At 49.4% G+C, this 23503-nt stretch overlaps 2 protein-coding genes and 1 non-coding gene across 3 annotated transcripts; all 3 read left to right on the top strand.

Moving 5' to 3' along the window:
• Positions 1–673: 673 nt before the first annotated feature.
• On the top strand, positions 674–10031 carry LOC102513286 (putative killer cell immunoglobulin-like receptor-like protein KIR3DX1). The gene is given in 11 exon segments (XM_032487371.1): positions 674–759; positions 1833–1929; positions 1998–2035; positions 2186–2244; positions 3007–3196; positions 3198–3265; positions 4248–4541; positions 6799–7092; positions 7864–7914; positions 9765–9817; positions 9930–10031. Coding segments are annotated over 11 exon segments (1332 nt in total).
• Positions 7468–7540, top strand: TRNAV-AAC. The gene has a single exon. It is a non-coding gene; the product is annotated as a tRNA-Val (tRNA).
• Positions 10032–14923: 4892 nt separating the features above from the next.
• On the top strand, positions 14924–19566 carry LOC102513525 (putative killer cell immunoglobulin-like receptor like protein KIR3DP1). The gene is given in 6 exon segments (XM_032487975.1): positions 14924–15981; positions 15983–16013; positions 17271–17335; positions 17337–17577; positions 18842–18971; positions 18973–19566. Coding segments are annotated over 6 exon segments (1077 nt in total). The 5' UTR covers positions 14924–15576; the 3' UTR covers positions 19178–19566.
• Positions 19567–23503: the final 3937 nt, after the last annotated feature.

Below are 23503 nucleotides of genomic sequence, written 5' to 3'. Positions count from 1 at the left end.
TTACCAGAAGAACAGAAAAACAGCCATTTGAAAAGATACGTGCACCCCTGTGTGCAATGCGGCATTATTTACAACAGACCAGACACGGAAACAACGTAAGTGCTCATCAGTGGACAGATGGACAGAGAAGATGTGGTGTATAGATAAAATGGGATACTACTCCGCCACAAAGAGAGACTATCTTGCGATTTACAACTACATGGATGGACCCTAAGAATGTAATGCTACGGGAAGTGAGTCAAAAGAGAAGACAAATATTGTACGGTTTTATGATTATAAAAACAAACAAAACAAAACAAAATAAATGAACAAACCAAACGAAAGCTAACATGCAGAAATGGGGAACCGGGTAGTGGTTACCAGAGGGGAAGGGGCAGCAGGAGGGCAAAGTCGGTAAGGGGTCAGCTGTGTGGTGACAGACAGAAACTACAATTTTGGTGGTGAGCACGCTGCAGGCACACGGAAGCAGAAATATGACCATGGACACGTGAAACTTACATAATGTCATAAACCAAAGCTACCCCAATGAAAAGTAAATTTAAAGAAAAGGTTAGTTTGCTGTTTCCTGGATGTGTGTGTAGGATTGGGAAGTGTGTGTGTGGCGCTTGTGTGTCTGTCTGTTGGGGGGGGGTGGGGGGGTTAGAGACAACCTAGCAGCCGGTCACGGGGGGCAATGGTTCTCTACTCATGCGACCACGTTGGTCGGGGTAACCCCAAGCTGAAGCTCTCAGAAAACAAGCCCGGGAACCTGGCATTTCTGTGAGACCCCGCCACCCCCTCCTCTGCCCCAGAGTCAGACAACCAGGGCTGCAGCGGTGCCAGGACCCCGGAACGCACCCTCTAAACTGCCTGGGCAAAGTGGAGGGGGCTGGAGGGAAGGGACGCACGACCCTGGCTCCCACCTCAGCCTGGATCCGGTGCGGGGAATGCCCGGTGGCTTTCGTCCTTTAAAGAACAGGCTGGTCCTGTGGTGGGTGGGATGGCCCTGCCCAGGATCACAGCTCCTCTGCTCTCCCCTCCCTCACACCTGCACCCAGATATCCGAGAGCATCCTAACAGGCAGGACCCTGGCACCCAGGAAGGCCTCCCAGAGGCTGCAAGCAGACAGTGTTCCAGGGGAAGGGCGCCCCCCTATGGCCGGGGCAGAAAACACACTGTGCCAGGGCAGGGGTAGCCAGCACTCCCTCAGAGCCCATCCCCAGCACAGCAATCCAGAACCCCTGCCATTACTCAGATTCAGCCGTGTCCATGAACAAACGCCGAGCAGTGTGTGTCTGCCCCCAGAGACCTGAAATGGCTGGTTTGGAGCACTCTGTCCAGCTTTGGAGCTGATGACTGTGGCCATGCTTGGCACACCTCTCACTCAATCATTTTGGAGTTTGAAAGTTTCTACTTTACACATTTTTGCGTGTGTGTGTAAACATGTGGTCCTTGGATTGGAAAAGGAGGAAGTGGTAGACAGAGAGACGGCACAAAATTTCCACTCATAGTCAAGAATAACCTCAGATAAACAAGAAGAACTAGAATACGCATGTCTGGTTCTCCTATAGAAATGCAGAATCAAAGTCTCTATTGACGCCCCCTTAATTTGCAACCAATACTGAGCCAAAAATATGAGGTGGGATACCTTTGATTTCTCTTCTACAAAGAGCTGTTTAAGGTTAACGATATTTACACATCAGCTTGGGAAAGGAACACTGCACGGTGTAAACTGAATCAGTTACCACTTTCCAAAGGCAGCAAGATCTGTTCAAATCCTCCTATGACTTTAGGGTTTCGGAAAACAGAATGTGACACTCAGGATATGAGGTGTGTTGAGTGACACGGCTCAGATCAGACCCTCAGCACCCACCACCCTTCGAGAAGGATGAGAAGAGGCTGGTCATCTTCCTGTGTGACATGAACCCTGCCAGCTGTACAAGCGACGGCGTAGGAACCTACCCACCACATCCTGCCAGCCAGGCAGCTGTGCTCAGCTCCCGCCTCCTGTCTGATAGAGCCACGCGAAGTCCCCCAGGCTCCTCAGCCTCCTGAGTCTGGGGGAGTCCTGGAAGGGAAGGGAGGAGACAGCTCCACTGGAGATCTGGGCGTCCTCACACCAGTGCCCAGATGACACGGGGGGAGGGGGGGAGTGCAAGGGGGCCTGGATGCAGTCGGGACAAGTCATCTCTGGTGCGGTTTTCCTTCTAGGATTCTGCGTGGGCCAGAGGACCTGGGCACACGTGGGAGAGGCCCCCAGCCTGTTACTGCTGTGCTGAGCAGAGTAGTCGGGGCTCATGCAGGCGACGCTGAGGGACTGTGCTGAGACCTCTGGAGGTACAAGGAAAGCAGTATGCCCTATGGATCCCCGGTTCTTATTCTGTCCTTGATCCTCTACCTACATTCCTCTCAGAGGTTAACCCCGCTCTGTATTCACCTGAAGGACAGTGTGACGTTCTGGAGCTGGGAGCTGGGACGGATGAGTGTCATCTCCATAACGAGAGGGGAGCAAGGCGCTGGACCCCACGAAGCCCCTCTGGGACAAAGTGGCTCGCGCCACCTCCAACCCGCCACCGACAAGAGGCGACGCAGGGCCTCGCACCCGGCCTGCCCCAGGGGAAGGGACTGGCCATCAGGCAGGGCCACCTGGACCTTGGGCACGTTCTGATGCAAGAGAAGTAACAAAAGAGCAAGGTTCACATCTTACCTTTTTTTTTCCCAACAAGTAGCTCTTCTGCTTCTTTTCCACGTTTAATTTTTGTTTTAAGAGAAACTTTCTCAACATTTTATCAGCGCTCTAAGTGTAGTTCTTGTTCTGAGAAGATCTGTGGTGTCCGTGCTGGGCTGGCTGTGTCTCCGGCCCCACCAGGTGCCCCTGGGCATCAGGGAGCTCCAGTTTTGGGGAGAAGCCTTGGAAGAATGTAAAGAGGAAACAACCTCTCACTGAGGGCAGTGAAAAGAGGGAACAGCCCCCCATTTTCCTCTCAAAGGCTGTGCTCCCTTCTCTCCTTCTCTCTGACAAGCCACCCTTGTCAGCTTGGCCGAGCCCTGTGGTTCCCCTCGGAGAGCATGTGACTCTTCAGTGTCACTGCCATCTTCCATGTGTGATATTCAAACTATTCAAAAGAAATGGGGCCAATTTCCCTGAACTGTAGAGATATCATCTCAACGACTTCCCCATGGGTCCTGTGACCACAGCACATACTGGCTCCTACACGTTCCGGACTTTACAGCTTCACCCTCGCGTGCTCAGCACACAGCAACCCCCTGCAGACTGTGGTCACAGGTAGGAGGAGCCCAGCCCAGCCCGTGACTGCCCTGCGTGCAGACGGTCCTACCCAGGGTCCAAAGCTCAGTGCAGCCCAAGTCTTATCGTAGGATGCCCAGCCAGGACCTAATCATGGAATGAGAACCCACACTGAGAATCTAAACACAGAGTGTTTAATAGAGGAATGGGGCGCCCAGGTGAAGGAGCAGGGAGCCAACCTAGGGATTAGCAAGAGCAGACTGCTGCTGCTACCTGCCAGCAGGGAGGACCCAGGGAGCAGTGGTGTCCCCTGATTCCAGCACCTGCATCCCACACGGAAGTTGTAACCCTATACAGAAGTCTCAGGTAAGACAAGGTCCCCTAGGAGATGTCTCCAGAAGCATGGAATGGGTCCGAAATTGGGAAATAGTCCCTTTTTTCTCCACCTTATTCCCCAATCTCCTGCCAGTCACCCCCTATGTTCTGGGAGATGTGTGTGAAGGGAGAAGGAAATGCTTCCTGCAGAATCACCCCAGCCCCCTGCCACCCCAACCACCACCACCACCACGTAGATTAGGGATGGGATGAAGAACGAGTGGATCCAATGGGGGGAGAGTATAGCTCAAGTGGCAGAGTGCATATTTAGCATGCATGAAGTCCTGGGTTCAATCCCCAGTACCTCCTCTGAAAATTTTTTAAAAACAAATTAAATCTAATTACCTCCCACAAAAAAAAATTTTTTTAAAGAGTGGATCTAACAGCTAAAGGGCTTAGAAGAAACACAGAGGAGGCTGAGGCTTTTAGCCAAGAGAAGTGGAAAAGCAGATAGAGGTAAGGCAGTGAGATCAAGGATGTAAAAGTCATGAGCCAGTAGACAGAATGAGTCTTAAGAAAATGCAAGAAAACAGATGGGAAGGGACATCAGCTTCACTGGTTAAAGGAGAGAATTCACCCCTATAGGTCTCAGGGTAAGAGTTTAGGCAGAGTGACTCACTGAAACTAACCACCTCTTTGCCCCTAGGGCTGTTCACAAAACCCTCCATCTCGGCCCACCCAGGTTCCATTGTGCATGTGTGAGGGGCTGTGACCCTCCGCTGTCAATTGCTGTTTGACAAATTTATCCCGCACAAAAAGAGCGGCAGGCCGCATACCCAGCAATATGGAGAGAAGCTTCCTGGTGGGCCTGGTGGGCCTACCCAAGCTCATTTTTTCATGGGCCCCATGACCGCCGTGCATGCAGGGACCTACAGCTGCTACGGCTCTCCCACTCTATGAGTGGTCGGCCCCAGTGACCCCGTGGACATCGTGATCACAGGTGAGTGTGGCCAGTCCCTCTTCTCTTGGTGTCGTGGAAGTGCCGGTGTGGTAGTGGTGTCCAGGACATTGTTAGTACAGGGAGAGAAGTCAGACAGAGACAGACACTAACAGACTCAGGAGAGGGAGAAAAACAGAGAGAGGAGAAGACGAAGAAGAAGAAAGAGAAGACAGCACTTGTCAGAAGCTAAGGAGGAAACAGCCTGTGACTGAGCAAAAGAGCAAGAATCGGGGGTGGGGGGGTGAACGAGCGGGAGAGGAGCTTGCGCACGCGCAGTGTGGTGGTGCCGAGAGGTGAGGGAGGGGCCGTTGAACGTCGGTTGCTTGTACCGAGAACTGTGCCAGACAAAACTTGCTTCCCCCGGGCAGCTGGAGGGTCTCGCGGCTCCTTCCTTTCCTTAGAACAAATCGCTTTTAAAGTTCTCTGGGAAGCCGCTCTGGAGCCGGCAACCTCCGCGTGTCACGTAATCAACGCTGCCTCCGTCGGTGCTCAGGGGCACCGGCTAGGCCTCTGGGATTTCGAAAGACAGAACAAAAGGGGCGTTTTCGCCTGGAGACTAGGAATCCCACGGGGGAAGTCTTGTCGTGGCTTCAAATCGCTAAGCACATTTCAAATCAGTAAGGGCGCCTTCCGGCGTCCACCACCTCTGTGAAACCAGCGCGTCGCTGCGACGCCGTCTTCGGCGTACCCCCGGAAGCGACGTTCCTTTCCCAGAGTTCCCTGGGAGGGCGGCCGGCGTGGCTACGACCCCTGGGCGCGGGGTACGCCGGGAGTTGTAGTTCCAGCGGACACAGCCCCGCTTGGGGGCGGTGGGGGGAAGACTATGAAAGAGTGATGGGGAAAGACGCCCCGAATGACAGTTGGTTAGGGGTTGGTCTCCCACTTTAACACCACAGCTCCCTTCCTCTGCCAGGAGAACACAATGGTACCAGACATCCCTGCAGCCCAGCCCCTAGATGATCTGAATTGGGACCCAGAGGTTGCTCAGCATCATGGTTTAACACACCGTTCAGCACAAAGAGGAAGGAGTGGTCCCTTCCGACCTTCGCCACCAGTGGTCCCTTTCATCACCTGGGGGTGCAGGGCCGTGCTAGCCACTCCCTACAGAATGAGGTTCTCAAAGATCCTGTGGAGCTTCTGGCAATTTCCACTCCATAATCTCTTCGTTCTAGGTCAGAGAGCCTAAGGTCCATATCGTGTTTTCTGATAGTCCCAGAGGTTCCTAGTTGGAAGCAAAGTAGTGAAGAGAGGAAGGGAAGTAACATTTCAGAAAGAAGGAATAGAATATGAAAATGCAGGCGCTCAGAACATTTAACGAACTAAGTATAAGAATAATACAGTGAAATAGAAATAATATGTTTTTAATTTTAAAAGTTGGAGAACTGAACCTCTGTGATATTAAGTCATTTGTCTAAGATCTCATATTAAATAGTGGAGATGATATGGGATCTTAAGTTGTCCTTGTCTTTGTGTTTTTTAAAATAAATACATTTGCTTTAAATTTTTAAAAATTAAAATACAATACAATTTACTGTTTTGGGTGTACAGCTTTATGAGTTTGGACGAATGCATAATCATGTAACAATTACCACAGTCAAAATGCAGAAGCATTCTGTCACCCTCCAAAACACCCTCATTCTGCTCTTCTGTGGTCTACTCCTCTCCCCAACCCCAACCCCTTTCAGCTATTGATCTTTTCCCTGCCCCTGTATTTTTGCTCTTTCCAGAACGTCATATAAATGGAATCATACAGTATGTAATGTTTTGTGTCTGGCATCTTTGACTTCACATTAGGCATTTGTGACTCATCCGGCTGTTGTATCAATGGTTCATTCATTTTAGTTGGTGAACAATATTCTTTTGTATGAATATCACAGTTTGCTTATCCATTTGCCAGTTTAAGGATATTTGCTTTTTTTCCCCTTCTGTTTCTGGTATTTATGAGTAAAGCTACTATAAATATTCATCAAAAAAAGAGAAAGCCCTGTATCTCTTATTGATTTTAAGGGCAGTAAGCCAGGGGATATAGTTAGAAAGCAATATAGAATCAAGGGAAAGCAGAGTCGTAAAGAGGCAGACAGACACACACACACACACACAGTATGAGTTCAGGTTGTAGGGATGAAAGCGAGACTGAGAGAGGCACCAAAACACATACAGAGTGATCTCAGCAGAATGGGGAGAGAACCCTACATTCTTGTCCACGGTCAGCGTGAGTGAGGTTGTGCTCTAAGATCAAGGTCTCTTTTTCTCCTAGGAATACACGAGGAATCATCTCTCTCAGCCGAGCTGGGCCCCATGATGAGGTTAGGAGAGAATGTGGCCTTGTTCTGCCGCTCTGAGAGCTCCTTTGACGTGTACCGCCTATCCAGGGAAGGGGAAGCCTGAGGATGCTGGCTTGCCGGAGGGAAGAGTCACACTGGTGCATTCCAGCCCGACTTTCCTCTGGGTCCTGCGACCCCAGCCCACTGTGGGGTCCATAGGCGTTCTTTCAATCACTCCCTGTACAGATGGTCAGACCCGAGTGACCCACTGTACCTTTCAGTCACAGGTGAGGAAACTCATCCTATCCAGTGCTCTACAATACACTGAATCATAGATACACTACATCACAGAGCTCTATCTGAAGGCTCCATGTTGGTGATGGGGGAATCTTAAGGCTCCTGGACAAATGGAAGCAATAAGAAACACAGAGAGGAAGAGGGGATGGTAAGTGGTACCGCAGCTCTCCTCCACCTCCTGTATGGATGCCCACATCAGGGTTCTGTCTATCCAGGTGAATAAAGAAAGGAGTCAAGGCAGACCCTGAAGGAGGAGAGACTGGGCTCAGTTTGGGGAAATCAGAGGTTCCATTTGCCCCTCACCTTTGTTTCCCCAAAGCCCCTCTGACATACAGGTCATTTACCAATTAAGGAGCATAAGTCAGGAGGGTGTAGCTCAAGTGGTAGAGCGCATGCTTAACATGCATGAGGTCCTGGGTTCAATCCCCAGTGCCTTCTCTAAGAATAAATAAATAAACCTAATTACCTCCCTCCGCTGAAAAAAGGAGCACAGATATTCATCACCGAAGAGGGGATAATGTCCCTTGTTCATAGCTGTCTTTCATTGACAGGCATATCCTTAGTGCTTCCTTCCACCATCACATCTCAGGGAGGGAGTATCCACTCAAGGCATTCAGATGAAGGGGCCAGAAGATCCCCATCAGCCCTTTGGGGGATGACAGAGTAAGGGGTAGGCAGGAGGCCGACCCTCCAGAAGGAATGGCCCTACTTCAGTGGGTGAGGAAAGTCATTTGCTCACCCCTTCTCTGTCTTTTTCCTAGGATCCGTTACTAGTACTTGTCCATCACACACAGACCCAAGCGCCATAAAAGGTAGGTAAGGACACCCCCTAATTTAGTTCATAAATCCCTAGAGAGACAGAGGGCTCCTGTGTGAGTGTTGGCTCTGTCCCTTCCCAGCTGGGTGACCTCGGGCTAGTCAGCTTTCCTCTCTAATGCCCAAATTCCCCGTCACTATTTGAGACTGTGGTCAGCATGAGAACAAGAGGGGACGTTGAACCTCTCATGCTCTGAGAATCAGAATTTCTAAGTTGGACAAAGGGGTCCCCATTCTCAGGGGAGAAGCTTACCTTCCCTCCATCAGGGTTTGTAGGGCTGGAGATGATAGGGGAAGTAGTGGATTTAAGGGAACACCTTAAATATGTATTGTCCACCTGTTACTGTCCTGCAAGCAATATATTCAACAGTTCAGAAGTGAAAGGGTCCTGTCTCCACGAGGAGCACATTCCAGGTGTGTGTGGATGGAGGAGAAAAAGTCTGATGGATAAAAGAATTAAAATTCATTACGGTGAATGAATTCATATACATCAAGAGAGAGCTATGTGATAGGGAAAACCTAAGTGGATAATTAAGAGTGAGTGCTGAGGAAGGCTCTACTGAAGAACGTGGCATTTCAGAGTGATGTAACGGCAAGGAACGCCAGCCTTGAGAAGACTGGTGGAAGGATATTCCTGACAGATGGAACGGTGAGCACAGTGAGTCCAGTGGCAATAAGCTTGGTGCATTCAAAGCACCAGCGTAGTGTGCCTGGTGCGTGGTGTGCAAGGTGAAGATGAGAGAAGTGTCTGGAGCCCAAATAGGTTAAGGTTGATAAACAATGATGAGGCACTTGGATTTCATTCTGTCATTCCTGGGAGAGGGTCCTCAAGATTCTCTGAAGCAAGTTAAAACCACAGGAACCTGGGGTAGAGGCATGACCTAATCCAACCTCTGGCCAGGCCTTCTCAGCTCTCAGAATGTGCAGTTATCACGTCCTGGGGAGAATGAGACGGGAGGATGTTCAGCTATGGTTGATGCAAGGAGTCCCTGTTCATGCAAAAACATCATGTCTTGTCACATGGGGCAGGAGAAGGTGCCAGGTGGACCTGGGTTCACACCTCTGCTGGTCTTTCGTAGCCTCATTATTCTGTCCACTGTTAGCATTTCTCTTGGATGTTTTTGTACCTACTGGGAGATGGAGACCATGGTTGGTCAGGCTGAGAGATGCTGACACAGCCTGACACAAGGATACAATGAATCCAGTGTGTATTGGCAACAACGTAGACAACCAATAAGCAGAGCTTCCATTGTTTGCTTACTGACAGAAACTCAGCCCCTCAGGGCCATGCCAGCAAGCTGCACGTTCTCCCTGCGCTCTCCACAGCCTTCATCCCTGCTGGCATTTCCTCGCTGCTCTTGTTTGTTACTGGGGTTCTATCAAAAATTGTCTAAGTCTGAAGGAGGACGGAGCAATGTAGTTGACTGAAGGAGAGGTGTGATTGGAGCATAGAATTATGTTTTCACTTCCTGTGGGTTAAATTGTGGTTTTATTGTTGAGATCCTTGATGGAACATCTTCCAGAGACCCATGGAACCCTGTCCTTTCCTTCAACCCACAAGTATCCCTTCTTCTCCCCTATATCCCCCTCAGCGCTGGGGAATCCACTGACCTGCAGAAGAAGATGGTCTACAGGAGAAGATATAGGACGGGGTCAGTGGGTTTGTACAGGACGCTGGGACAGTCAACGTATGCCTGGGATTGTATATGGGATGGTTTTTCTTCGATTTAGCAGGGTAGACGGGCTGAGCAACCTCTGCCCGCCTGCCTTTTTCTGGCTCTGATGTTCCCACCAAAGACGTGAGGATCTGGAAGAATCCTCCCAAGAGCTTTCCTTCCACTCACAGGAGCTGCCCTGGTGGACCCAGAGCCCAAGGAGGAGCGAATGGTGAACGGCAAGGTGAGTGCTCCCAGCCCAAACCCTCACCACAGCTTGAGCTCTTCCACGTGTCCAGTGCTCCTGCCTTCAAAGACCCTCTCTCAGTCCATTATTCTTACCTCTCTGCTCCCAGGACCCTGCAGCAGAAGACACACAGGACGTGACATATGCCCACTTGAACCGCTGGACCAGCTCAGAGATGAACTTGACTCCCAAGCCCCTGAGCCCTACGTAGCCCTCAGCTGAGCACAGTGTCTACATGGAACTCAACATAAACCAAGACCATGCTGTGGCCAGACGTGGCCCCAGGCTCTGACCACACAGAGTGCTACAAAGCAAGGATCTGGACTCTTCCTAACGGGGTTCCTCCGCGGGCACTGTTCCTCTTCCACAAACCCAGCCCGACAGCTCCAAGGTTAACAGCGGCGTCTCGGACTTGTAGGGAGAGAGAGGGCAGTAGAGCACCTGCTTAGCACGCACGAGGTTTTGGGTTCACTCCCCAGTACCTCCATTAAAATAAACAAGTAAATAAATAAACCTAATTATCTCCCCCTCCAAAACAAAAACAAAAAGCAAGAAGTTAAATAAATAAACATTTTTAAAGACTTGTAGGATTATTTTCAAAATCCCACAGCCTCTTAGTCACCTCTCAGCTATTAGAGGCTCTGTTCTAACTGTCCCACCATTTGCAGAGATTTATCGTACTATCTGCTCATACTGGGTATCTGATCATTAGCATCCTCCTTTTTCTGAAATTCTACCGAAGCAAATCTGGAAAGTCTGATGCATATGCTCTGTAAATTATTCAGTAAAATTTTATAGAGAGGAAGTAGATGCCAGGTCTGAGGTACTGGTAGCCACTAGCCAGATAGGGCTATTTAAATTAAAGTTAGATTAAATAAATTTTAAAATTCAGTTCCTCAGCACCACCAGCCAAAATTCAAGTGTTCAGAAGCCACATGTCGCTGCTCCCTGTCACACAGAACAGAGTAAATATACAACCCTTTCATTGTTGCAGAACATAATAGCTGTTCTAGACTGATGATACCAGTTTGAAGAAAGCCCACGTTCTCACGGAGCTCAGTCCGATGGCAGAGGTCATATGTAACATGTATTTTGAGGTGACCGTGCCTAGTGGAATACGAGTAACAAGCAGGACCCCTTCCTGGAAGGTCTTATCACCTCCTAACTCCATGAAAGTGTCTGCCAGTTGTGTTTTCAACCAAACTCAGAATATCGCCTCCTGCTTACACATTCTCCTAGTATCCATTGTTTTCTGGATAGAAACCACACATCTATTCTCAATACACAATATACTCAGGATGTTGGCTTTTGTGGATTTCTCCATCTTACCCTTAATTTTTTTTTTTTACTTTCTAATTGAATCAGTGTCTTCACAAAACAGCCTACAGATTGCTACATGCAATAAACCGTTGCTCAGCGTTGGAATTAGGAACTGCTTTATCTCCACCTGGCAAATTCCTGTATTTCTTGAGCATCTCAGTGTAGACATCACTTTCATACAAGCATCTGTATCTCGAGGTCTTAGTTACATGCATCTTTTGTCCCTACAGTGCTCTCGCCACCACTCCCACATGCCCACTATGCTCAGCTACAATTGCCGGTTCTGTGCTGGTCCATCGTGCCTGGGCCATCAGCTTCTTGAGCAGGGTGCAGTATGACTACTCTCTGAGACTCGGGTGCCCATTCAAGGTCCTGCCCATGGGAGGTCTCAGGAAACCCATGCTTGGCAAATGTGAGTTAATCCACTACCCAACAGACAGAGGAAGGTGGTGTAACTGCTGATAACATCTAATGCAATGCAAAGACAGTTCCTCGTCTCACTGGGACAAAAAGGAGGATTATATCTCCTCCACTGCCTGAGACGTGGGCTAGCAGCCAATGCTGGTCAGTGGACGTGAGCGTAAATGACAGGCATGCTCCAAGCCAGGCTATTTGAACGATGACCCCAGGCTCCCCAGTGTCTGTTCCACTGCTAGGCTGGTCCTAGAGGAACCCTGTTTTACCAAGAGAGGTAAAGACCAGAGCATCCTCTTCTCGCTGGAAAATGCATGAAGCATAGTGATCGTACAAGATCAGCTGATGCACAGAGAAAACCACATGAGCAAGAAACACACACTATTTCCCTTCCACAAAATAAATGATCCATTCATGAATAACAGAGTATAAGAGTTATTTTTAAGGAAAGAGTAGGGGGAGGGTATAGCTCAGTGGCAGAGTGCGTGCCTAGCACGCAGGAGGTCCTGGGTTCAATCCCCAGTATCTCCATTAAATAAATAAATAAACCTAATTACTCCCCCCGAAAACACTGTGAGTTAAGGAAAGAGTGGTCTATGACTAATTATGCATGAAGGGAGTTGCCGTGTTCAATGCTCCTACCATTTGATCGTACTTAAGTGTGGCTTCTACTTTATCAGGTCTGGGAGGATAAATCAATGGAGTGTCCACTCATACGTGTTTTACTTCTTTGTTTTCTTCCTACAAGGAAGCCCGTACAGGCTTATGTGAGCAGAGAAATGCAAATGCTCCTATTTAGGTTTATTCATTTATTTACCCGTGGAGGAGGCACTGAGCTACACCCTCCCCCCAAAATGCTCCCATTTAGAATGAGATTTGTTTACACAGTATTTTCTTCTTCCCTGTTGCCCAATTATCCCAAGATTTTCAATATCTTGTTTCGACTTTACATCCATACTGTTTTCTCTTATATATTATTGAACGAATCAAATTCTTGAGAGCCATATGAAAAGTTTTAATTTGGGGTAACAGAAAACCAGTAGTTCCATGCAAACTGTCATATTTCTGTTCATTGTGGAGTCTGGCATATTTTATGAGTAGGACACCTGAATACAGGTAAGCCAGCCATGCTGGTCTTGACTGAGGGACAGCTTACTTGTTGTACCAGGTCAGCTGCTCACACTTACAAAAGACCTCTACTCATCTGGGCATCTTTATATCAATCCATTTAAAGAGGGTGTGGTCAGTGATTAATTGCCTCTTGCGGGCACTGGCCACCTTGGAGCAGTGGTAACAATCAACACTTACACCATCATGCAGAAACCACGAGTGAGACCTGAGTTAGCAGCCCCACATTTCTGTGTTTCCCAGAAGAGCATCAGTATCCTTCGTGGAGCAGCCCCTAAGGCATCCATCTGGCAAGTCAGTCAATCATTTTGTTTGTGTCATGGGCCTGGGCAGGGGGGTGGAGGCAGGTGCTGTGCTGGCGCCTCGGTCGCAGGCTGTCCTGTTAATACGACTCCCCAGGGAGAAGCAGAGAGCTGCAGGGGTGCCACAGCGCCCTGAACTCAGAGGTCTTTGACGTTACCAAGCAACGTAAGTGTACCAACAGATGAATGTGTGAAGTGGGACTGCTGTGTATACATACAATGGAATACTACTCAGCCGTTAAAAGAACGAGAGTCTGCTATTCACACAGCACAGGTGGGCTTGGAAGGTAGTAGGAGAAGTGAATAGACAGTGTGTGATATCACTTACATGTGGAATATTAAAATGTTAACTAGTGAATATAACAAAAAAGAAACAGAGGACAAACTGGTGGTTACCAATGGGGAGAGAGAAGGGGGAGGGGCGAGGTGGGGTAGGAGATTAAGATGTACAAACTACTACGTATAAAATTAATAATCTACAAAGATATGCAGTTAGAATATACAGGCTATAGTACAACATAGGGAACATAGCCAATAATTTATGACAACCGTAAATAGAGTTAACCTTTAAAAATTGTGAATCACTATGTTCAGCGATTCAGGTGCACTGAAGCTTATATAATATTATAAATCAACTATACCTCAATTAAAAAAAGAATAAAATCCTGCCACCTGAGAAGATGAATGGACTTGGAGGGTTTTATGCTTAGTGAAATAAGCGACACAGAGAAAGAGAAATACTATGTCTTCACTTACATGTGGAATCTAAAAATCAAAACAAATGAACAAATATAAAAAAAACAGAATCAGACAGAGGAGAAGCTAGTGGTTACCCGAGGGGAGGGGGCAAAATAGGTGAAGGGGATTAAGGAGTACAAACTGCTGGTTAGAAAATAAGAGAGTCACAGGGGCGTAATGTACAGTGCAGGGAAGGCACTCAGTATTTTATAGCACTTTACATGGTGTGCAATCTATAAAAACATTAAATCACTGTGTGATACACCAGTAACTAATGTAATATTGTAAGTCAACTCTACGTTGATTTTTAAAAACTGCTAGACAGTCAAAGAACTTGGAAGTACATACATACAGGGGAAAGATGATACAATATAGAAGAAAATCCATAAATTAAAAAATAACAAAACCTGCATTTTCAATTAAGAAATGTTATTATGGATATCATGATGGTTGAGGATTAAAAATAAAACAGAATATAATGCTTGGAAAAAAATTTAATATAAGAAAGAAGGAAATAGAAAATTCTATGAAAATCATATAAAAATGAAAAAAAGAAAAGAATACAGTGCATTGGAGTAATAGCAGATTAGATATTGCAGACTAAATTTTTGGTAAACTTGAAAATGTAGCAAAAGGTGGGTCGGGTCAGAGACTGCACTTCAAGTCTGGCCACTGTAAAGGGTCTGAGGAGACAGGTCTAGTCTGAAAATTTTCCAGGAAGCGCAATTCCTCCCTCAGCCAGCCCCCACACACTGCCTCATTTAAGGTAAGAAGAGCGTGTGTGGGTCACCTCTCTGTCTTGCGGTCAACTTGTGAGTACATTAGCTGCCATCACAACATCCTGTGCATGTCGCAGTTTTGCTGGGTCTCTGCCTTCTAGTCAGCAGAAGCAGCACCATGACTTCCAGGATCATCAGCCTGGCATGTCTTGGTGAGTCCTGGATGGGGATGAAGGGGAGGGAGCAGTACTAGGGTGCAAATATTGTCCTGGAAGGTTGGGTTCTCCACGACAGAGACCATTGCATCCATGGGGGTGAGGTGGACCTTGACGGCCAAGCTTATCTTGAGTCAAGCACTGTCCTGGTCAATGAGGCTCACAAGCCAGGTGGAAATAAGAGTGGGAAGCCGGGTCTTACATGGAGATGGACTGTCCTGCATGAGTCTTTCTTTCCAGGGTTTTTCTCGGTCCAGAGGATCTAGGCACAAATGGGTGAGTTCTTTCCCCAAACCTTGGGTTGCCATCCTCTTCAAATACAATTTTCCCATAATCGGAGGGGAAATGGCACAGAAGGCTGGGTGATGGGCTGACAATGGGAAGTCATAATCACAGAGGGTGAATCACTTGGGAAGTAGAAAGAGGGGGCCCAGGGGCATCTAGCCCCCCGTTCCGGCCCAGAAGCCCTCCCCAGGCACTCTTCCACTCTGCTGAGCCAGACACTACGGGCAGCTAAAGGGGACTCAGATCTGGGGTGTCTGGGGAGGGGTTTCCGTTTCCTGTGGAGCGAGGGAGGGAGGCAGTGCCAGGAACAACAGGCCTTCCGAGGGCAAGACAGAAACTCAGGTTCTGCAGAAGTTCCACGAAGGCAGGCTCTGCAGAGCACTGTCGCTGCTGCCCCTCCGTCAGAAGAGGGGAGAACCGTATGCCATGCCCCCTGAGATTCCAGAATGTTCTGCTGCCGGCTGCACCGCGTCATGTGCTTTCCGTGTGAGCTGACAGCATTTCACTCACACAGCTTATTTTTCCATTGTCTACTCCGTCTTGTTCTACGTAATTAATTTTACACTGTCCACATCTAGTAAGAGTCCATTGTTGAGTACTTGCTCAAGATTCTCAGTACGCCTTTCTTGTCGGAGATGCTATGTCTGTCTGTGTGCTTATGTCGCATGGATTCCCCTGGCTTGGAAAGGAGCCTTAGAGACGGGGAAGGAGGGGCAGCCTCTGAGCACAGAGAGGGGAGGGGGCTCCCCATTTTCCTCTCTAAAGCTGTGCCTCCTTCTCCCTCAGGCGGTCATGACAAGCCCTCCCTGTCTGCCTGGCCAAGCCCTGTGGTTCCCCTAGGGCAGCACGTGACTCTTCAGTGCCACTCCCACCTCGGGTTTGACAGGTTCCGGCTGTACAAGGATGCCGGAGGCCATGTCCCCAACCTCCAGGACGTAAGATTTCAGAACAGCCTCCTCGTGGGCCCTGTGACCTCAGCACACGCGGGGACCTACAGGTGTCTCGGTTATTACAGTCGCTCCCTCTCTGCGAGGTCGGCGCCCAGGCGACCCCCTGACAATTGTGGTCACAGGTCAGAGAGCTCGTGCCTAGAATGGCTACCCATTGTCTTCCTACCCGAGTCTTCTTGTGGGAGTGTCAGTCAGCGGCCAATCAAAACAACAGGAAATGCTCCAAGTATTTTAGATACAAGGATATTTAATACAGGAAGTTGGGTACTGCAGTGGGCAAAATAAGGGCATCCCTGGTGCCCACACCGTAATACTCCAAATCCACAGATGTATTATGTTACGGCCCGAGGGAAATGAAGACTGGATATGGAATTAAGGTTGTTAGGCAGGTGACCGTGAGAGAGGGAGATTATCCTGGATTATCCGGGAGGGGTCAGTGTAATCACAAGGGTCCTTAGAAGGCAAAGAAGGAAGCGGGTGAGCATCAGAGGGAGGCAGCATGAGAAAGACTCCACCAACCATCACTGGCTTCGAAGATAGAGGACAGAGTTATGAAAAACAGAACTCAAAGTGCCTCTGGAAACTGGAAACGGCACAGGAACTAATTCTCCCCTAGAGCTCCGGAGGGAACGCCGCCCTGCCGACACCTCGATGTCAGCCCAGTGAGACCCGTGTCACACTTCTAACTCCAGAACCACAAGATAATAAATTTGTGTTCTTCTTGGCCACCGTGTTTGTGGCAACTTCTTACAGCAGCAGTAGGCAACCACTGCAGGTGCCCAGGTGAAGGACACACTAGGAAGTCAAACAGGTGAAGTGAAGCTGTGCAGAAATAGGCTAGGGTAGCAGGAGTGACGCAGGTCAGTGCCCGTGGTTCCAGTCTCAGGGGCGCCCGATGGAAGCAGGGGACCATGGAGGAGGCATGGACGTGGCAGGAGATGTACCCCTCCACCCGCATACACATCCACAGGCACCAGCTGGGTGCACACTGAGAGGCACTACAGTTCCTGCCTCACTACTTAATTTTTACTTCCTACCAGGGATTCCAATTTGTCAAAAAGAGCATGAACCTGGCTGATAAGAAAGCCTGGAAATGCAGTCTGCTGTGGTCACTCCCCCACCCCCGCCACAGAACACAGGAAACGGGTCTGTGGAAATCAGATACAACAGCAAAGGTGCTAAGGGTGAGCGCAGTGAGAATGGAGTCTGGTGCTGCTAGAGACAGAGAAACAGAGAAACAGGAGGGAGAGAGGTGGAGGGGGACGTAGACAGACAGAAAAGGACGTGTAAACACAGAGAGAAAGGAGAAAGACAGACGTGGGGGGCGATGGGGTGAGGAAGGGTGACTCCTTCTAAACTCAGAACATCTATGTTCTCAGGCGTCTACAGGAAACCTTCCCTCACAGCTCAGCCAGGTCCCCTGGTGCAAACAGGACGGAACATAACTGCTACAATGTCGCTCAGAGATCACGTCTGACAGCTTCATTCTGATTCTGCACAGGGAGGGGGTAACCACAGACCCCTTGCACTTCGTTAGGCAGCTCCACGAGGGGGGCTCCCAGGCCAACTTCTCCGTGGGCACTATGACTTCTGTCTGTGCAGGGACCTACAGATGCCTCTGTTCTCTCAGTCGCTCCCACTACGAGCGGTCAGCCCCCAGTGACCCTCTGGACATGGCGATCACAGGTGAGAATGTCTAGACCTGCCCTCAGCCTTACTTGGGAATACCAACTGGATGTGCCAGGGCTTGGAAGCCCCAGGTGGTGGTGAGGGAGATGAGTGTAGGCTTCTTATGGAGAGAAACAGAATGGGTTTGATCTACATCGAGAGAGACAACGAAAGAGGAGAAACAATTACAGACAACTTGCTATCACGTGAAGAGCAGACGCAGCTCAGAGGCACTCAGAAAAGGAGATGAAGAGTGAGGTGAGGGATACAGGCAGACATGAATGTATCAGAGAGAGGGCGCCCTTCCACCCTGACTTTGTTCAGAGACTTGAAACAGTTTAGAAATTTGCTTTCCATTTTAACTCTGCACTCCTCTTACTAAAAGAACCCAAAGACACACCATGTATCTGACCCAAATTGCATGACCAAGCTGGCCTGTCTCAGGCTGATTCTCCACGCGCCCTGTGTCCTCATCCCCAATGTCACCCACCCACAGATGCTGTGTTTACTCTGACATGGCTTCGTTCCATGTATTTGAGCCACAAATGCGCCCCCAGGATACCATAGTCCCTGGTGAAGGAGTCAAACAGTGGCTCCTGTACGTTGTGTGTTTTATGGGTCTTCATTCTGTATCTTCAGGCCATGTTGCAAGGTCACCCCAAATGTTACAGGATTATGGAGGTCAAAAGCCCACAGAGAGGTAGGATCAGAGAGAAAGCAGGGTCAATGAAATGCAGAGACAGAGAAACACATTTGTGCACAGATGTGCGCGCACACAGAGAGAGAGGAAGGAAGGAAGAAAAGAAAGAAAAGAAAAGAAAAGAAAAGAAAAGAAAAGAAAAGAAAAGAAAAGAAAAGAAAGAAAGAAAGAAAGAAAGAAAGAAAGAAAGAAAGAAAGAAAGGAAAGAAGAAAGGAAAGGAAAGAAAGAAGGAAAGAAAGAAAAAGAAAGAAAGAAAAAGAAAGAAAGAAAGAATGAATAATGCCAAAAGACAGGGACAAGATAGAGAATGAGAGACTCAGAGTGAAAGAGAAACCAACCCATCCAAAGAGGGGCCGAGAGAGTACAAAAATACAAAAAGGAAAAACATTAGGAAGGAGGCAATGTCAGAGACCTAGAGAGAGACCCAGAAAGTAGGAGAGAGACAGACACGACGGGGAGAGAGAACAAGAGAGTGGGCGCAAGGGGGGAGAGTTCAGGAGAACCGGGAGAGAGGACTCTCAGTTCAGGGCTGAAGCCAGTGTGAGTGAGGAAGGACCCCTCTGAACCGCCTCTCCTTCCAGGTCTATGCAGGAAACCTCCTCCCCCAGCCCAGGTGGGCCCCACGGTGAGGTCAAGCGGGAACCTGACCTCGTTCTGCCACTCCAAGAGCTCCCTTGCCGTGTACCACCTGTTCAGGGAGGGGGAGAGCCACGGATGCTGGTGCTGCGGGGCACAGCCACAACGGCACGTTCCAGGCAGAATTCCCTCTGGGTCCTGGGAGCCCAGCCCACAGCGCAACCTACAGGTGCCATGGCCTTTCCAGCCACTCCCCCTACAGGTGGTCAGACCCAAGTGACACACTCTACCTTTCTGTCACAGGTGAGGCGCCCTCAGCCTGTCCCACTCCTGTCTTGTGATTCAGACCAAATACTAAGACCATGTCTGAGGAGAGCCCATCTGATATTGGGAAGATGCTCAGGAATTCTGGAGGGAAGAAAAGCACAGATGAATAAAGAGAAAGAGAAAGAAAAACTGAGGATGTACCTGAGACACTCCTTCACATCCTGCCTGGAGGCCACACTGAGGGGTCTATTAAGGCAGTTGGAGAAAGGGGGCAGGGCAGACCCAGAAGGAGGAGAGGCTGGGCTCAGTCTGGGGGGCTCAGAGGTTGCACTGGCCTCTCACTATTACCACTTCCCAGAAGCCCCTCCTCACCTGTCACCCACAGCGAACGTCCCAGGGGTACCGATGGCGCTGAGGCAAGGCGGGAGACCTGCTCTTCGGTACAGACACCTCTCGTCATCAGCCTCTCCTGTCCCCTCTGCATCCTGCAGGTCTCGGGGAGGAGTCAGGCCCCCAGGGAATACAGAAGGGGGCGCCAAGTCTCCCAGGAGCTCGGCGTCAGGATGACAAGGGAGCGGCAGCGTGGCAGAGGACAGGCTGCCTCGTTTCCTCACCCGTCTCCTGTTCTGCTTTCCAGGAGACTCTTCAACGAGTCGCACAAAACCAAGCTCCAACACCGGTGAGTACAGGACCCCCTTCCCTCTGTCTGTGGAAAGCCGGGCGAGGAAAGCGTTGGGGCAGGGCGCCGACTCAGCCTCCTCCTAGCTCTGGGCTCCTGGGCTTGCCGCCTCCCGCCCCCCATCCCCCGGCGCTCCCACAGCAGAAGGCAGTCTGGGCCGGTGTAAGGCTCAGTGAGGACTCTTAATCTCCTCCAAGAAAGGAGGATGAGAAAAATAAACCTGACCCCCTTTCCCAGAATAACGCCATGAGTATTATGTCCCCATTCCCAACTGGAGATGAGAATTTTGAAGACCCGAGGAGGGAAAAGAAGGCAGCGGCTGATGAGGGTGATGGGCGAAGTCCTGTTTGCCAGGAAATGAGCTCTTGCCTGTGGGGATGAACTCCTGATGTGTTCAGTAGAGCAAAAGCCTTGCAGTGAGAGGCAACCGGATTCATCCACACATACGGCTCCTTCATCAACTTATTTGCTCAAACGCTGTTCCATGCGCTGGGTGTGCACTGTGTGTTCATTCCCTGTGGCCGCTGTAACAAATCTTCCCAAACTTAGCGGATTAAAACACCACCGTGTTTTAAGTTATTTACAGCTGCATAGCTGAGAAGTCGGAAGTGGGTTACACTGGGCTAAAATCAAGCCGGCAGCAGGGCTGCCCTCCGTCTGGAGACCCCAGGGAAGAACCCACTCCCTTGCCTTTCCCAGCTTCCAGCACCTTCTTACGCTCCTTGGCTCACGGTCCCCTTCCCCCGTCTTCAAAACCAGCAACGGCTGGTCATGTCTAGTTCGCATCGAATCCCTCTGGCCCTCTTGCCTTCGTCACATCTCTTTCTCCAATTCTCTCCTCCCTCCCTCTTTCTCTTTTAAGAGCCCTGTGATTACACTGGGATCATCCAAATAATCCAGGATAATCTCCCCACTTTAAAGTTAACCGTTAAGCAACCTTAATTCCTCCTCACGTAATATAACACAGTCACAGGTTACGAGGACTGGGTCACAGGCATTTGGGGGCAGATGTCTTTTTCTGTCTACTACTAGTAAACAAGGTGGCTTTGGCCTCGGCTCTTGGGAGTTGATACTGCAGTGCAATTAAGTGGAAGGGCAGAAAACGAATACACAAACGGAAGAACGGTTGAATAATCCATCACGAAGCACCTATGCATGAAATTTTAAATGAAGTGATAGATAATGCTTAGTGGACGACGTAGGCTGCCTGAGAGGGCCTATCTCGCTCATCAGGCAATATTTACTCTGTGACATTAATGGCAAGACGTGTTTAACTCTTTGACGATCGGTGGAAGAAAATTCCAAAGCTATCAGCCATGAAGGTACCAACATGAGAAGAATCTTACGTCAAGGAGGAATCTCTGCCTGGAATGCTACGAGTGAGGTGGAAAGAATTACAAGATGAACGTAGGGAGACAGAGAGGACCCAGGTTACACAAGAGAGCTAAGTGAGAACAAGGGGCCTGTGGTATACGCTCACTGCCACTGGGAGCCACCGAAGGGCCTGCTAGGAATCCATTTATGATTGATAACGACTTCTGTGAAACAAACAGGTGCGTTACTGGAGCCCGGGAGACCCCTGGCTAAGCGGTTTCTACCTTCCTGGTGAAGTATGGCCCCAGCTTAGACACTAAATTAATGAAGTGGGTGGACGTAAGATGTGTTCATGTGGCAGAACCATTTGGAGGGTGGTTCTATTGGATCTGGTACCTCCCAGTTGCTTGATCTTGGGCTCATTAATTACTCCCTGAGATTTATTTCCACTGCGTCTAAATCCGTACTTGGCAGGGGAGAGAACAAATATAGGGTGGTGCAAATAAAGGCATTCAGTGTAATAGTGATAATATGCCAGCATGACAGAGGCACTTGGCTTCAAGTCATTATTATGCCACGGCTGTATGATTACGTCTGTTACCCACAACAAAGTTAAGCTGAACCTCTTTCCTCTGAGGCTCCTGTGAAGACGAGGTCAGACCAGCAATGTGAAGCGTTACACCCTCCCCCACGGCACAGTCCTGGACTAGAGAAGGTGCTGCATGCCTGGTGCAACACCTGCCCGCTGCCATCCCCTCACGCCCAAGCCTTCACGTCACCCCCGGTTCCAATTATATGTGTAGATACAGATTCACCTGGGAGGTGAATACCAGTATTCTTCTGAGTGAGTTCAGGTCTTGGGTGGGACATAGCACTACCTCCTGGCCCACTTCCCTCCTGATTTCCCGAAGGACTGGTTTTGTTGGGGCAGGGAACGGACAACAACAAAATATGTCCAGCAGAGCGTCAACCTAACGTATACCTCACAAGATCACAGAAAGTGAATACACTGCATTCTGCAACCCTGGGCTCACACGTCGTGTCATTATTTCCTGGCTGTGTGACATGAGGCAACTTCACTTGCTTTGGTCTTCATTTCACCCTTTTCTTTTCTTGGAGAATTTAGTTTGTTTGATTCGAGCGTGTTGTGGAGATAGGGGTACTGTATTAATTTACCTGGCAACCAGTAACGGAGGCCTGCTATGGTTTGCTTCTTATTGGATCTGCATCTTCCTCCAGATAACCTGCATGTTGTGGTTGGGCCCTCAGTGGCCATCCTGTTCCTTGCCATCCTTCCTTTCTTCCTCATCCGTCACTGGTGCTCTGCCAAAAAGAGTAAGTCTCAGAAAGCAGGGGCCGGTGCTATCTGGGCAAAGTGGGGAGGTGGGGTGAGGGTGCGCAGGTGTGTGTCCTGTGGCTGCAGGCTGACACCCGGTTGAAGGCAGGGGCCGCAGAGACAGAGCTTTCAGAGGAAGCATCAATGCCCCTGTCTCTTTCCCTTTCCAGACCATTGCCTAATTCTCCACTGTATCCTCTTGTCCACTGCAGCCATTAATATCTAGAAACAGGATCTACCTAAGGGAAAAAGTAGGGGAGAGAATCAGTGGTATAGAAATTGGGAGCTGTCGATGGGATGGGTGTTTGAACTTCAAAGAGGTAAAATTTCGGATTCTACCATGAGGCGGATGAGCAATCCCAGACGTCCATTGCATCTCTCTGTGCACTGGTACCTGTATCTATAAAATGAGAGTCCAGAAGCACTTTGCTTTGATGACTTCTGTCGCCTACAGATGCTGCCACAGTGAACAGCGAGCCTGAGGTGCCCAGGATGGTGAACAGGGTGGTAGGTTCTCTCTCGTGCAATCTCTCAACGTTGTCCCACTTCCCCGCAGTCCCCACAAGTGTTTGCACACCCTCACTCATCATGCCCCTCTATGCAGGACCCTGAAACAGAAGAACCAAGGGAGGTGGCATATGCACTGTTGGATCATTGGACGTCCACACAGAAAAAGGTCGCTCCCACTTCCCAGAGGCCCACGGAACCCTCAACCGGTACCAGTGTGTACGCAGATCTTGCAGCGTACTGAGGCCAGAGCGAGGCTGGAGCCCTCTCCCCTGAACGCGCACAGGAAGACCTTCCACGGATGCCACAGCTCTCTCTGACACCCAGCCTGACAACTGCATCGTAACAACAGCCAGAATCTGAAGGCGTAAATCTCCATCTCCAGGGTCACCCCTCTTGATCACAGGGGCATCTCTAAAACCTCAGGGCCCCTCGGAAACCCCCCAGCCACTCTAGGATGTTACTATAATGATTCATTCATTTCCAGTATTATCAACAAAATCACCCAAGTGTTCCAGAAATTCAAACATAATTAGCCCACTTTCTCTGACATTCTACTGATGA

Source organism: Camelus ferus, chromosome 9, assembly GCF_009834535.1.
Source record: "Camelus ferus isolate YT-003-E chromosome 9, BCGSAC_Cfer_1.0, whole genome shotgun sequence".
NCBI classification, from domain to species: domain Eukaryota; kingdom Metazoa; phylum Chordata; class Mammalia; order Artiodactyla; family Camelidae; genus Camelus; species Camelus ferus.
The sequence above is the reverse complement of the archived record's forward strand: the minus strand, read 5'-3'. Positions and strand labels throughout refer to the sequence as shown.